This window comes from Mirounga angustirostris, unplaced genomic scaffold (assembly GCF_029215605.1).
Source record: "Mirounga angustirostris isolate CCGP_5_RB_7025 unplaced genomic scaffold, mMirAng1.0.hap1 SCAF_4, whole genome shotgun sequence".
NCBI lineage: Eukaryota > Metazoa > Chordata > Mammalia > Carnivora > Phocidae > Mirounga > Mirounga angustirostris.
Genome location: NW_026991712.1, coordinates 152,195,411 through 152,211,649, shown reverse-complemented (window position 1 = coordinate 152,211,649; position 16,239 = coordinate 152,195,411). Strand labels below are relative to the sequence as shown.

The 16,239-nt window shown below is 46.2% G+C and overlaps 1 protein-coding gene across 1 annotated transcript in view; it reads right to left on the bottom strand.

The window, feature by feature from the left end:
• Positions 1 to 16,239, bottom strand: part of AGBL4 (AGBL carboxypeptidase 4) — a 1,423,919-nt gene that overhangs the window by 82,505 nt on the left and 1,325,175 nt on the right. Inside the window, exon 9 of the mRNA XM_064589176.1 lies at positions 10,257 to 10,368. Within this exon, the coding sequence (XP_064445246.1) occupies positions 10,257 to 10,368 (112 nt within the window). The remainder of the gene's footprint in view (positions 1 to 10,256; positions 10,369 to 16,239) is intronic.

Here is a 16,239-nt window from a genome sequence, read left to right as displayed (position 1 = left end):
TGGGCACGGAATTCTTTATTCAAACACATTTGTCATACTGATAAAGGTTAACATCTGCTGAGAATATATGTGCCTGGCAAAGTGCCTTCAGCAAGTCCCAGGAATCAGTTCAGTTAATCCTCACAACAACCTCTTACAAATGAGGAGGCGGATGCTTGGAAAGGTAAGGGACCTGCCCAAGATAGCGAAGCTAGTGAGTGTTGAAATGAGATTTTAACCCGGGCCTGAACCTGAGCTCTTAATCACAAAATTATACTGCTCCGGTTAAAATGGAGAGGAGCCATATGGGAGGGGGTCCTCAGACCTCTTGCAATTTTTCTGAAAACAGTTTGAAAACCGCTGCTCTATTCTGGATCATCAGTTCCTGAGGGAAGTGACTAATTCCTATTTGCCTTTCTATTCCAGTATATAGTGCCTGGGCTGTGAAAATGTTTATTGAATGGATAAATGAACAATCTTTTTCTTTTGAAGATTACAGGGAAGTTACTCTTTTATCTATATACTTTACTAGCCTTGAGGTAAAAGCAAGCAATGTGAACCTGGCATGGCTTGCTGAGTGGGAGGGCACCAAGGCTCATTGGCCAGGAGGTCAGGCTGTGTCTGGGCTGATAAGACTTCTCACATCCAGACACCTGGGACCAGCACGGGGCTTGGGAGGTGGGCATTAGAACTTCTGGAGGATGGGGCAATTTCCTGATGAAAGGTTAAATAGTGGAAGCAGTGATTAGTCTGGTCCCTTTCATCAGAATTCAGCTCTCTCCACCACGGTAAATAATGGACTAATTAGGCATCTGGCTTACTTGATTTCCCATGGCTAAGGCCAATTTCTGAAATGCAATATGCTATTTGATGTACCAGCATGAATTCTTCCTGGGCTCCAGAGCCTCCCAACAACAACAGCCAAAAATAACTCTCGGAGAAGTTCCCCACACATTGAACACAAAACACCCTAAATGTGACTTGTACTCTGTTGTAGGCTGGATAGGCTGAGAGCCTAAGGGGGTCACAGGCTGTATGCTAATCCTGACTGGCTCAAACCAGGGGCCTGGAAGGGGAGGAGTTTGCTGGCAGGTGAGAAATGGATAGGATAGGTTAATGGGAAAAGCTCGTGGAGGAAATGACCTGGGGGTATACTGGACTGCTTGGGTAAGCGAAAAGAGGTCAGTCGAGGACTATCCGCAGAGACTCCTTTTTAGCTCATTGTGGCTGGATAATTGGATGACCATGGGATAGGGAAAATGGGGAAGCAAGCTAGGTCTAACTAAGGAATGAGGGTAAGTTGAACAGATAACAGGAGCAGAGAGAGTGTAAAGAGAATTTTAGAATTTGTGGATTTTCAATGGAGATCCTACATGGCTGGATTCTAACACTCTAGAATTTCTAAATTTGTGAGCTTGAGAAAATAAATTCCATATGTGGGAGCTCTCAGTGATCAGCAGGGGCAAAAGATGAAGAAAAGAAGATGAGTCAATGGAAATGCAGAACAGTGAGAGAGAAGGGCGGGGGTTTGAAAGTCAAGGGTGCCATGGATTTCTCTGGGCTGCTTCGGGGCTATCATGCTGGGAAACAATGTGTCAGATGAGGTGGCTAACAAGATTTCCCCAAACACTCTTCAACAGCCTACTAAGTGTGGATTCCTGCCAGGTAATGGAAGTAGAAGCTGGAAAAGACAGAGCTTCTGTCCTTGAGAAGCTCTGTCTAAAGAAGGCAGGAAAACTATCACTAAAACACAGCAGGATGTGTGCTTTCACCAGGCGTGCACTGGCGCTGGGGGATGCCTATAGAAATCCAAACAGCCCCCCTTCTGGAGAGACTGTGTTTTAATCAATGCTTAAGAGGTTCTCATTGAGCTACCAGTGAATGGCTAGCCCTGGCCAGGGAAGCAGGGAGGTGAAGGCAGATCCTTGGCTCTGAAGGGGTTTGCAATTGAACTGAAAAAAATAAAAGGGAAACCAGAGGACGTCTGAGATTCTACTATGGCACCAAGCCCACAGAATATATTCCTTGCATGTTTATGGAATAAACTATTAGATGAAAGAAGCAAAGTCTGATAATAGAAGAACAAAGCAACAAAATGCTTTGTGGGCCAAAGGCGCAAGGAAATGTGAGCCTGGAGGTTAGGTTCTGAAGATTAAGTAGGATTTGGAGAGTGATCAGGAATGACTAAGGTGAAGTCTAAGACCTCAGTGGGATCGCAGTCTGTGGTGGGGTATGGGAGCTTGGGAAAGCGGGGTCAGCGAGGTAGGTGCTGTAATGGCCAAGTGCATAAAATATTAGTGGCTCCATTTCTCATATACCTACTACTGAAGGCTATTTACATACATATTATCTTATCCTGAGAGAAATACCATGGGACAGGCATCCCAGTTGCCAGATAGGGAAAATGAGACACAGAGTTTAGTTGACCTGACTCAAATGGAAACTTCTGGAAGCTTTGCTGGCCTCCATGCTGTTGAAACAATATGTATCTAGTTAGTTGATGAGAGGTATCCAGAGTCTTTCAGAATGAAAAGGTGTTAGAGAAACTGAAGGAAACAATTGGCTTGACAGGAACTCTGAAGTAGGAGATCCATCTCTCCACCCGGCTTGCTGCCAGAGTCAAAGTTATAATCTAGAGTTAGAAAAACCATGTCTTTTATCACAGGGGGGAGAAGTTGCCCCTTAGAAAAGTAATGATTTCTCTTAAAATTTCTTAAAGTTTCAAAACCATGTCGAACTGTTGTAGGAAAAGCTGTAAAAATTTCATGAACCAGAAGCACCCTCCATTCTCAGAGCCCGCTGCACAGTATTACATTGACCTCCAGTCTCTACTTCCACACTGAACCTTTCCCCTAGCCTATTCACGGACTTCCTGGGCCATGGTGGTAGGAGTGGAAAAATGTTTGAGGAGACCTAAGTGTGTGATCTATGGCTGTGGTGTGAGTGCATTTAGCCTACCCCCCATGAACCCTCCGGCAGCCGGCTGCCGTCTGCACATTTCCACAGGGCACTCCTCTTCACCCTACCCCAGGCAATAATCCTTCTTCACCTTTATAACCACTTTACGTTCACATACCCTGTGCTAAGCACCTTCCTAGGCGTCACTCCAGGCTGTCCTTCGCTGGCAGCAGCCTGACTTCTGGGCCCTGTCGTGAAAATCCTGCCCATCACGGCCGACAGCCAACTCCAAAATGCCCATCCCTGCAGGGACGCAGACCGTTGGAGCCAAACGGGCCTTGTGGAGTCATCCTTCAATCCCTACCGTGTATAGACTGGGGTGCAGTGGAGGGGGGAATGAAAGACCCAGAGCAGGGAAGAGACTTGCCTAGGAGCGCCAAGCAAAGCAGTGGTTCGTCCACTCCGGTGGGGGGTGTGGCTAGTGCTCTCAGTCTCTCTCGGCGTCACAAAGACAAGCTGCCACAGCTTTAGCTGCCCCCCTGCAGGGGACCTTTGGGGTGATACAACTAGAGACATGGGGATGGAACAAACATTTGGGAACCTACAGTCCTGATTCTGAGCTCCCTAGGCCTCAGGGAGACAGTGTGCTAAGGCCCTAGGGGTGTGGTCTTCCCTGGGGTAGGACTGTCTCCTCCTGGGGGGTGACAAGCCCCCTGCCATAGGGGCGGTACTTTCCCGCCCCAATGCCATGGTTGTGGCCTCCTGCTCTCCTGGTTTGGCCCAAGTGTGCATGTGGGTGGGGATGGGGTGCCCTCAACCTTCTCCCCACTGTGCTTGCCAAGGTGGCATTCCCCCTTCCACTGGCAAGGGTTCCAGGCTATCGGGTGTGAACACACAGGTGCCCCTTGGTTTCTAGCGAGGAGCTGCCATCTCAGAGCCTTCCAAGCTGGTGACCCAGTGAGACCTCTGGCCATGCTAAGAGCAGAGCCCCCGGGCCCCTTCCTGCCGTTTTGACCGGGTGGGGAAACAGGCTGGCTGTGTGTTTGTGTATATGTTCTTTGTGGATTATGTATAACTCGACACCTGACTATCTGGTGTGCACCATGTCTATGCTCTCATGTATATATGTTCTGTTCTATGTATGTGAACGCAGGCATTTTCTGCATATCTCCACATTGTGCGTGTGTATGTGTGTGTGTTTTCCGTGTAGTGTGAATGAGTGCTGGTTCCATGTGTGTTAGATGACCATATCACCGACTGCTGTTTGTCTTGCAGATGTATTATAACTTATTTGACAGAAAGAGAGCAGCTTCTCTTGAGGACCACAGGAGGCAAGCGAGGGGAAAAAAAAAAAAAACCAACCCAGCCCTGTGTTGCTCTATTTTAAAAACTGCTCCATGTTGTTATGGCAGCTAATTTTCCTTAAATGATTTAAGGAAACAGATCTGTCTATGAGCTGCAGCCAAGTTGTTATAGCAACACAGGCCTTTCTCCTCCAGGAAAAGGGGGGAATCCCCCCCCCAGAGCATAGAAGCCTCTCACAAAAGCAACCCTTAGGCTCTGAGAGACTGGGGGCAAAGGAAAGGGCAGGAGGGGACCCATTCACCTCCCACCGTCAGTCCCTGGCGATTCTCCTTAGCAACTGCCCTCACCGCTCTCCAGTTCGGATCTCGTCCTTCACCTGGACTACATAAGAAGCCCCTGATGGGCCTCTCTCCTTTGGCTTTGTCTCATCTCCTTTGATCCACTCTCCACGTTGCAGCTTTCCCAAGTTTCTAAAGCATATGTCATTCAGCATAATAGTCTCTCTGGTGCCATGTTCTCTGCTGCATGCTGGATATGCATAGGGCATGTCCTTGAAGGGCACGCTGGGGACATTGGCCTTTATTCCACAAGCAATGGGGAGTCATTGAAAAGTCTTAATCAGGGGATAGAGACCCAGTTGGATTTAAATTTTAGAATGACTCTAGAGTTTCTAAATTGGGGGACTGAGTCCATGGAAATGCTATTCATTGATCTCTGTCTCCTTTGCTCAAACGTTTTTGATGGCTCTCCATTGACGACTCTGATTCTCAAGAATGAGAGAGGGTGTGTGCTGGAATATTCCTAACAAGTGGCATTTTGTTCCATGGCCTTGATTTTTTTTTTTTTTACAGTCATGATACTTAATTCAATTAAAAATCAATTTAAATAGGACCTAAGACTTTGATTTTATTTATTTATTTTTTATTTATTTATATTTATTTGAGAGAGAGAGCACAAGTGGAGGGTGAAAGGGGCAGAGGGAGAGAGAGCAGCAGGCTCCCCGCTGAGCAGGACCCCAGGATCATGACCTAAGCCAAAGGCAGACACTTAACCGACTAAGCCACGCAGATACCCCAAGACTTTGATTTTAATGAGAAGAGAGCATTGGGCCATAGGAAGAAGCCAAATTCCTTGACTCCATGTTCAAACTCACCCATGAGCTTCTTCACATCTGCTTCTCGGGCCGCCCTCTTGTAGCTGCCTGTTGTGAATCCTGCACACCAGCCCCAGCAGCTGAGGCCTCTCACCTCCATTCCACTGCTCAGCTCTCCCTGGATTTCCCTCTCCCCTCTCCCTGTAACCTCCCTCATCCCTAAACCTTAGCCTCCAGATGAACTATTACCCATTTCTAGAGGCTCAGTCCAAAGTCTTTGAGAAAACATCCTCAGATACACACACACACACACACACACACGATTAATCTCTCCCAGCCCCATATTTCCAAAGCATTACATTTTCTCTACTACAGCACACCTTCCTGGCTGCCTTGGTTGAAAATTGTTCATAAAGGTCTGGCCTTCCTATTGGACTGTGAGTTCTTCCTAGCCTGAGATCCTGCCCCATTAATCGCTATAATTCTGGAGGTTATGGAGGGTCTTGCAAATGGGTACATTGAGAAATGTGTGCTTCATTCAGTTAACTGAGCATTTTAAAGCAACACCTGCTTTTTTATCTCTGCCAAATACTTCTCTGGGTGTGCCTCTCAGGCAGATAGTTAGGTGCTAGAAGACTTACAGATGGGTGGTCCTAGGAAGCCCATCCATACATGGGCTTAACTTTTTAAGATTGTAACCCGACATAGGTGAGAGAGGAGGTCCCCATGTGCGCTCTTGTGTGTGAGTGACTCTGGTTGTGTGGCTGATGGTGTGATGTGAAGTCACCATCATACTCTATGGCGTGTGTGCCAGGATAAAGCCAAACTCCCATGGGTAGGGCGTGAGCTCTCACCTGAAAGGTGCTGTCATTCTGGGGGCTAATTACCTGGGGAAGAGGTAGAATACTCAGCCCTAAGATCAGAATGGGAAGGAGAAGCCTGGATGTGAAGCAGAGTTGGAACCGGCTTCCCTGGTCTTCACCGTTGGAGGTAATGGAATGTCTAAGAGCAGCTCCTGAACAAAACGTGCTTGGATGGTGGGAAGTCAGGGACCCAGGGATCTGAGGGAGCTCCTGGTGGCCAGAGAGGGCTAAGCTCAGTGGTGGGTAGAACGACGTGGGCACCGAGGCCAGGAATGGGGCACATCAGTGAAGATGACCAGGAACCCGGGTCAGGGGAACCAGAGTGGGTGATGCCGTCTCAGGTTCTGTCCCTGGGAGTGGAGGACGATCTCAGCAGGCTGCAGGGGAACCCAAGAGAGGGTTTATGTCCACAGACCAGAGCCTGAAGTAAAAGAGGGACCAGCAAGGGTGGCACCAGCATTTGGGACACTCTCAGGGAGAGTGGAGATTGCGGAGAGGTATGTGGTCCGGTCGCTCCTCTTCATCAGGGAAATCTCATTGAAAGCAATTCACAGAGTCTCTGTTTTACTTCATCATTTGCTTAGCCTTTATTCTGAGCACCTGCTCAGAGCCAGGTCCCTGCTGGGCACGGGGGACTCTGAGATGCATCAACCAGACCCTGCCTAGGGACAGTCCATCACAACTGGTAAACACAGGCCACTCTGTCCACAGGGAGCTGTCCCAGGAGTGGGGCATAAAACACTTCATATCTAAGATCCGGTGTAGTCCTCTGGGTAGAACAGTCCCTGGTCAAGATCATCATTCTGTTTCCAAGGCCCAGAGAAGTGGCAAGGTTTAGTGAGCAAAGGTCTAGAAAGCAGCCTTTGAAGTAAATGCCATCATTAACACAGGACAGCAGGCTCCTGTTGCCAGGTGAGAACACAGAAGGGCTCATGCCCCGGACTTACAGTGCAGGTTGGACATATCACTTTTGCTCAACTTCAAAGTCAGCATGTCTAAGCTTGTTCCCAGGCTCACTGCCCCTCCTGAGTTCCCATCTCAGGAAGGGCAACCACATCTATCTACTCCACTGTCCAGGCCAAACCATGGGCGTCATTCAAAACGCCTTCCTGTCCCATGAGCCAGTCACTAAGCTGCCCACAGCTCCCTCCATAATGCCTCTCCAACCCCACAGCAGCAGGCTCTACTGGTCTCCAGCTTCTAGCCTGGCACCCTCCAAATCCACCCCCTTACAGGAACCAGAGGGGTCTTTCTGAAATGCAAACCTGATCCTGTCACTTCCGAGCTTAAACTCCTTCCATGCTCCCCATTCCCATGAGAATGAAGTCCAAATTTCACCCTGTATCATAACCCCCTCTGCCCCTCTGTCTGCCCCCAGTACCGGCCACACTGAATGATTTGGCAGTCTCCCGAGGGTGCCTCCCTCTCAAGGCAGGTGCACAGAGGTCTCCTCTGCCTGGAAAGCCCTCCCTGCCCTGGGAATCTTTCATGCATCCGCTCAGGTATGGCCTCCTGGCCTGGGTCCCTTCTATGGGCTCCCAGAGCCCCTGTGCCTTCCTCCACAAATGCACCTGGGATAACTGCCTGTAAATGCCTGTCTCCACCAGGCTGTGACCTCCTTAGGGGTGGACAGCAGCTCTGATGACTCCCAGCATCCAGCACATAACCCGAAGGAGTTCAGTGAGGAACGACAATGCTCAAGGACATAGTCCCTGTCCACCAGTGAGGGTCTGCTGATTCTCTGCTTGCTGACTCTGTCAAGCAGAAGGCCACTGGGATGGAGGAGTGAGGCTGTGAGCATTTAGAAACGAGGCCAGAGGCTGTCCTGGCAGTTCACATAGCTCTGGCTTGAGTGACTGTGATGAGGTACACAACAGTGGAGGTCAGGAGGCGAAAGCATGTCAGGATATTAGGGCAGATGCCTTTGGGTACTGTAGTGTCTGCAACTGGACCCAATGACTCTTACAGTCAAATGTGACTTTGAATCCAATCCAAATAATGTTTGTTGAGGATCTGCTACACGCCAGGTACTGTGCTAGGTGCTTTCCGATAGCTTTTAAGTAGAGCTACGGTATAATTTATCATCTAAACTGGGACACTTCTAAGAGTGAAAGGGGGCACTATTAATAAATACTCTAGGACAACAGGTATAAATGGGAGCTGCCCCAGGCAAGCCAAAACTTACAACCATCCTACCCACAGGTCACAGTTTGTGTGCTTCCTTGCCCCCCGCCCCCCGTAACTCTACACACAATTTGTAAATCTATATTTATCAGTATTTACTTATTTATTGTCTATTCCCCCACAAATTGCAAGGGTTAGGGTTTTGTTCACTAGTAGAAAAAAATCTCAATGCCTAGTATATAGAAACTACTTGATAAATAGTTGTGGAAAGAAGGAAGGCAAGACTGGAGTAAAAGCCTGGGCAAGGAGATGGGGAGTGGGGAAGAGAGAAGAGATGGAGGGAGCTGAGATCCTTGACTCCCATGGTCAGCTTGACTACCATGTTAGTGCTCCATGTGCTTGGGTCTTAAAGGAGTGGACTTTCAGGAAGAATACAGTTTAGGCAACAAGCTCAGCATCCAAGTGTGTTTACTAAGATCCAACCAGCTGATGAGCAACCTATTTATGGCACAAAAAGTGTCTAAATCTCTCTGTCCCTCAGTCTTGGCTGATCTATGTTCTGTAACGTGGATGAGTGCCCAGTTGTTTGTGGGCGAATCAATGACTTCTCAGTGATGACAGCAATGGCAGGCTGAAGCCTCTTCTCTTCAGCAAACCTAACCCTTCCCTTTGGGTCCTCCTCCATGCCTCACCCCCCAGTTCTCTCCTCAGGGATTCCTCTAAAACACCCCCTTTTTCAGGGACTCCCACTCTATCACTTCTCCTATCCTGTGTCTTTTTTTTTTAATCATGCCTCATTGTCCTCTCTATGAATAACTGTTTTCTGTCTATAAACCGTATTAAGTTGGCATAACAGGATTTGCCATGTTAAATCCAATCCAGTTCAACCAATAGTTTAGTGAATATTTATTATCAGCTAGATCAGAAAAAATGTTGGGGCTATGGCAGTCAAGGGGCCATGAAATAACAGTCATCAAAGTTAGAAGAGACTCAGATGTCATCTCACTCCAGTGTCTTCCAAACAATTGAATCTCCTCTATGCACCATTTTGATAGTGTCATTTAGCTTCAAGGTGAACACTTTTAGTAAGGCAAAGTTCATAGCTCCTACATCCACTCCATTTTAGGTAGAGCTAATTGTTAAAAAGTTCTATTTCTCTATAGACCTTACCTCCTCCTTTGGCCTCCACCCAGGAGATGTCTGTCCTGTCCTCTCTGATAGCTCTTTAGGGATAGAATGATAGTGGTCTGCTTCCTTTCTCTAACCTATGAAACCCCCATGTCGTCTCCTGTTTCTTACAAAGTCTTGCCCCTATGAGCAAACTCAGTATGGAAACCCATTGTTCCCCTTCTTTCTGGACTAGCAGGCCCTCTTCTCTGAGAACAGGTTCACCATGGCCACCACAGCCCTCAAATCCAGCCATGTGGTTCCAGTGTGCTGTTCTGTCCTTACATATCCTTGCCTATGGGGCCAGAGTTGACTTGCCCAGAGGTGGCATATCCCCCAGGCTAGGCCAGTCACAGTCTTTTGGAACTGGAACTAGAAAATGAGAGTGGATCACTCTCCAGGGATGGAGCCAACAGATGTGACGCTTGGCACCATGTCTCCTACAGGTGGAGGAGGCCAGTCTACAGTCTTTAGTTATGTGAGATACACTGGTACTCTCGTAATAAATTCTCTATTTTGCTTAAACTAGTTCAAATTTTATTTCTTTTGCTTATAGCCAAAGAACCTTATGAATCTGCTTCACTGTATTTCCTTTATCCCACGAGACCTCCTGAACCCAACTGAACAAGATATTTGTGAGAGGTGGGGGAAGGTATTTGGGTCTATCCAATTTAAAGATAAGACCAGCAGGCCTCATACCCATCCTGGTTTTGACCCTGCACTGCACTCCTAATTTGTAGCTCCTACTGGAATTTCCCAGTACAACACTGCCCTTTCCCAGATTAAGCCATAAAACCAGCAGGTGCTGAAGGGGTTTGGTTACTCACTGGGTCATTGTACATCCGGATGATGAGCTGTTTCACTCCATGCAGGGTAGGGTGGGCCCACGGAGAGGGATCCAGCCAGTGACGGTTCAGGTCAAACCCCATCAGAGAGCACCTAGGTAGTACCCAGAGTCAGAGTCAGTATGAACAGGACAAGCCAAACTTGTCACTTATCAAAATACAGCTAGGAGTAGGAGCAGTCCCTGTCTCACCTACCTAGCATTTATTTTTTGCCAGAAACAGTTCTAAACATTTTATATATATTAATTCACTCAATGCTTTCAACAAAACCCTATGAAGTCACTACTATTACAATTCCTACTTTATATAAGAAGAAGTTGAATCACAGAGAGGTTCAAATATTTCTGTGGAGAAGTCTGACTTCAGTATCCATGCTCTGAGACCACAGACACATGTATATCTCTCATACAGGGCAGTAGAGAGAAGTGTTCAGGCTGAAGTCACTGGTGTCCATATTATTCCTCTCTGTCTCGCACCCACAGCTAATCCATTGTTTCTACCTTCAAGATGTATTCAGAACCCAACACCCTTTTATCAGCTCCACGATATCACCTTGAGCTCAGACCAAGGTTCTGAGTATTGTAACAGTCTCTTACCTGGTCTTATTTCCACCCTGGCATCCTCCCAGCCCACCTTTCATCCCATCTTCTTCCTCACCCCCATTTTCCACATAGCATCCAGGGTGATCCTCTAAAACACAAGTCAGATGATGTCCCTTTTACACTCAAATGGTCCCTGTTAGATGCAGAGTAAAACCCCTTACAAGCTACAAGTCCCCATGTGGTCCTTCCCTGCTAACTTCTCTGACCTCAGCTCCTACCACCATCCCTCTTGCTTCTTCTGTGCCAGATGCTGGACTCCTCATTGTTCCTCCAACACACTAGGTGCATCCTGCCCTCTATCTTTTCCTCCAGTCTGGGAGTCAGGCAGATCAGAGTTCATAACCACTGTCTGATCCCTCTTAATGTAGTAGGCATTTACCCATTTTCTTTGGAGAATGCCCAACATCTAACCCTGTGATTAGAGGGGACAGTGTTGGGGAGAGTTTGCTCCTCCATCATTACAGATGATGAGACTATGGTGGTGCCTTTTCTTCCACCACAGAAGACAGATGGGCCAGATGCTCCCTCTTTGTGATCTGCCAGCCACAGCAACAGGAAACCAGACTCAGGCAACAGTCACTTCCCTCCAGGACTTAAAGTTGGACTAGGTGATATGAGGTTGGGAGTCAGGTGTACAGCCATGCTACCATTGAACAGGGGTAGTTATCCCTGCCAACAGCCAATTTTCACCCTCCATAGCTATTCTGTTAATTTGTTGGTTTTCCAAATGTGGCCCTTCCTATAAATTCCCTTTTTGCTTCAGTGGCTGGAGTTAGTCCTTGTTCCTTTAACAGAAGGCATCAGTAACCATATAGCTCTGTAGGCTAATTTATATTAAACCCTAGTGGCTGGTCACCAAGCAGATGGAACCACTGGTCTGGGTGCTATGCCCACAGAGCTCTTTGAGCTTCTACTGAGCATCTAAAAATTTGGAATGGAACGCTGTTGTTAACAACAGGACTTAATCACAAATGACCGTAACTTTAGAGATAGTTAGCTTACCTCCCTCTCCTCTGCCTTCAATTAAGAATGCCCTAAGCAATCCCTTAGCCAAGTCACTAGCTTGCTCCATGATACTTCTATGACCTGGTACTCACCACCTCCCCAGGCAGCTTATCTCATTCTTGGACAGCTCTGCCAGAAAACTCTTCCTTCTCTTTAGCTGAAATTGTCTTCCCAGTGATTTCCTGCACTAGTCTCATCTTTGCCTCATAGAGTCACTCAGAACCATGAGGCTATGTTGTGAAGACCAGGAGCTTTGGAAGTCACAGTTAGGTTTAAGTTTTGATTGGTGACCTTTTTAAATTTCTTTGTTAAAAACCCCTTTGGGGGCGCCTGGGTGGCTCAGTCATTAAGCGTCTGCCTTCAGCTCAGGTCATGGTCCTGGGTGCTGCGATCGAGCCCTGCATCAGGCTCGCTGCTCTGCAGGGAGCCTGCTTCTCCCTCTCCCACTCCCCCTGCTTGTGTTCCCTCTCTCTGTGTGTCTCTCTCTGTCAAATAAATAAATAAAATCTTTAAAAAAAAAACGAAACCCTTTGGGCTTCTGTTTTATCATATGTATAATGAGGATAACAACCTTGACTTTCTGGATTATGAACGTGAACTACTAATGGCCCAGCAGAATCCTCAGAACAGAATGAATATTGAATAAATGGCAGCCAGTGATGACAGTGGCAGTGGTGGGGATTGTGGTGTTGTTGAAATTGTCTAAATCTAAATATCACCTCCTCCAGGAAGGCTTGCTAACTTACTCTCTGCAAATGTGGGATAGGTGCTTTCCCTCTGCTTCCACGGCATCCCTGCTCCCCCCGGCCCCCACCCTGCCCATCAGAGTGGCTACAGAACAAGATATAGTGATTATTGAGTCTGTCTTCCCCACTGAACCATGAATTCCTCAAGGGTGTGGATTCTGTCTTATTCATGTTTGTATTCTTGTGCTTGACATAGAGTCTGGACTATGGTAGACATTGAGGAATTAGTTGTTGATTGAACATTTCATTCTTTCCCAAGAATTTTCCAATCTCATATGATATAGTTCTTACAACCATCTAGGCACACAGGTGGATTCCATTTTTCAAGTGGGAGCACTGAAGGCCAGAGAAGGTAAGCCATTCTTTCAAGGTCACCTACCTACCTAATACTCCACAGGGCCCAGACTACAATCCAGGTGAATTGGCCCTGGGGCCCTGGTCTTCCCATTTGGCCATTCTGCTTCCAGGAAGTCTCTTTCATTAAAAAAAGTGAGATTCAAAACTTAAGAGAAGGGGCGCCTGGGTGGCTCAGTCGGTTAAGCGACTGCCTTCGGCTCAGGTCATGATCCTGGAGTCCTGGGATCGAGTCCTGCATCGGGCTCCCTGCTCAGCGGGGAGTCTGCTTCTCCCTCTGACCCTCCTCCCTCTTGTGCTCTCTGTTCTCATTCTCTCTCGCAAATAAATAAAATCTTAAAAAACAAAAAACAAAAAAAACAAAAAACTTAAGAGAAGGTGTTATAGGCGAAAGATCCTGAAAGGTCAACACCTTGATCCAGCCTATTGATGAAAATGGTGTGGCTGCTGACTCAAAGGCCACTCAATCCTCAAAGAACCCTGGCGTTCTTTAGAAGCTAAAACATTGGTGAGACTCTTCAGTGAGTAGCACCTGTGCTGGGTACTTTTTGAGCTGATTTTTTAGAGGCCACTTCTAATGGTAACAGTCTATCAGTAGGTGGGTATTTACTAAAGAAAAACCTTAGTAAAGATGCAGGAGCCCTGCCTAGCTAGGGACCAGGGGGACAGGCCTCTAATGTCTATATCATCTTGAGATAGTCACTTCCCCTCCCTGGGCTCCATGCTCTTCTTTGTAAAACGAGAGGGTTATACTTCACTCAGGACGGTCTCTCCCAGCTCACTCATTATATGTTGTTGGGTGTTTTTTGTTTTTTTACTTTTTAAGTTTTTATTTTAATTCCAATTAGTTAACATATTAGTGTCAGGTGTACAACATAGTGATTCAACACTTCCATATATCACCCGGTGCTCATCACAACAAGTGCACTCCTTAGTCCCCATCCCCCCACCTGCCTGCCCTCTTGTTCTGTATAGATAAAAGTCTGTTTCTTGGTTTGTCTCTTTTTTTCCCCTTTGCTTGTTTGTTTTGTTTCTTAAATTCTACATATTAAGTGAGGTCATATGGTATTTGTCTTTCTCCAACTGACTTATTTCACTTGGTATTATACTCTCTAACTCCATCCCATGTTGTTGCAAATGGCAAGTTTCATTCTTTTTTATGGCTGAATAATATTCCATTGTATAAATATACACCACATCTTCTTTATCCATCTATCCATCAGTGGACGTGTGAGCTGCTTCCATATCTTGGCTATTGTGAATAATGCTGCTATAAATATCATTATATGATTTTAAAGCATCACTAATTGGGATTTATCCCCAAAGTTAGGGACTTGGAGGAAGCACACATTTCCGATAAAGTTAAAATACCGATATTCTAGGGAAAGGATTGACAGTTGTTGTTTTTTTTTTTTAAAGATTTTATTTATTTATTTGAGAGAGAATGAGATAGAGAGAGAGCATGAGAAGGGGGAGGGTTAGAGGGAGAAGCAGACTCCCTGCCGAGCAGGGAGCCCAATGCAGGACTCGATCCCGGAATTCCAGGATCATGACCTGAGCCGAAGGCAGTCGCTTAACCAACTGAGCCACCCAGGCGTCCCAAGGATTGACAGTTTTAAAAAGAAACACCAAATAGTTAAGGGTTACCAATATCTTAATGTTAACTGCATGCATTTTTCAACATTTGATATTTTCATGGGACCCAATCTTTGCCTCTAGGAGTTCTCAAGTTGCTCTGAACTTTGAAGGGATGGGAATTTGCCAAAGTCAAGGCCTCAGAGAGCAGGCAAGGGTGTGCAAAGTTCAGCGAAGTGAGAATTGTTGGAAGTTACACATATTTTTAACAGGCCACTAGTGTATTATGTTTGTGTCTCTAACTAGGCTAGAAGCACCAGGAAGGCAGGGCTGATGCATTTTCTTGTTAGTGGTTTCAGGACCCAAATCATCTGCCTAAAAACAGAGAAATAGACAAGGTGATCTCCAGATGCCAGGCTCTCATACTATGATTGCCAGTTTAGAGTCACTGAGTATGAAATCCTGGGTCTCTGCTCTGGATCTCTGTCTCCCTGGTGCTCTTCTATTCTGTAATTTATTTTTGAGATGAAATCTCTGTTTGAGCTCAAAGTCAGGACCCATGTTCTGACATGAATGGAACTCTTTATGGTAATAATGAGACACAATATTTGACATTAGGATCATTCTAGAAAATCCAATTTTATGGAAGTCAAATTTATAGGTAACTACAAAATATATACTTTCATTCTCTTGAATTGGAGATAATCTTGACTATCTTTTGTTTCTTCTTCCAAACTGCGAGCCCAATGGGGGCAGGGATTATGTTTGTGTCACCTTGCGCCACCCCCCCCAACTTATCTACTACAGACCCAGGTGCAGAGAAGGTTCATTATATCTACTGAATGAATGAGTGAATGAACAAGTGTATGAACAAATACCCTGAATATGTGCAAACAAAGTTTAGGTAATTCCTTGAAGAAGACATTTTTTGAAAAGTATTTAAGTACCTGCTACATGCTAGACATTTTCACAATAGCCAAATAAGATAGGTATTATTAATCCTCATTTTAGGGTGCCTGGGTGGCTCAGTCAGTTAAGTGTCTGTCCTTGGCTCAGGTCATGATCCTAGGGTCCTGGGATCGAGTCCTGCATTGGGCTTCCTGCTCAATGGGGAGTCTGCTTCTCCCTCTGCCACTCTCCCCTGCTCATGATCTCTCTCTGTCTCTCAAATAAATAAATATTTTTAAAAATCCTCATTTTATAAATGAGCAAATAAAATCCAAGAGAGATTTGACTTTAGAACATCACTTGACAACTACTAGGATATAGATCAGGGATTTGAACCAAGATCTTATCAATGCCAGGATGGTGTCCAGTGATTTTTTTTTGAGGCTGTGGCATCTATGAAAGAGACCCTCAGCTACTCCTGTCTGCTCTTCCTTTACTGGTCTCTTCCTCCTCTGCACAATGGCAGAGACACAATGGCTCCAGAGAACATTATTCAAATGGCAAGTAAATAGCTCCATCTTGTGAAGGGCATCATGCCCATCCTTGTTGCAATAATGGCAGTTAGAATGAGAGCAATGATTTTAATTTCCCTCCTTATGATTTCCTTTTCATCTCTTCTAAAGGATAGAGAAGAAGACAGCTTGGTGACTTCAGATCAATCTCATCTGAGCACTGTGGGGCTGTGTGCTTCTGGAAGGGTGGCATTGACAGGCAGAGATGGATGAGGCACACATG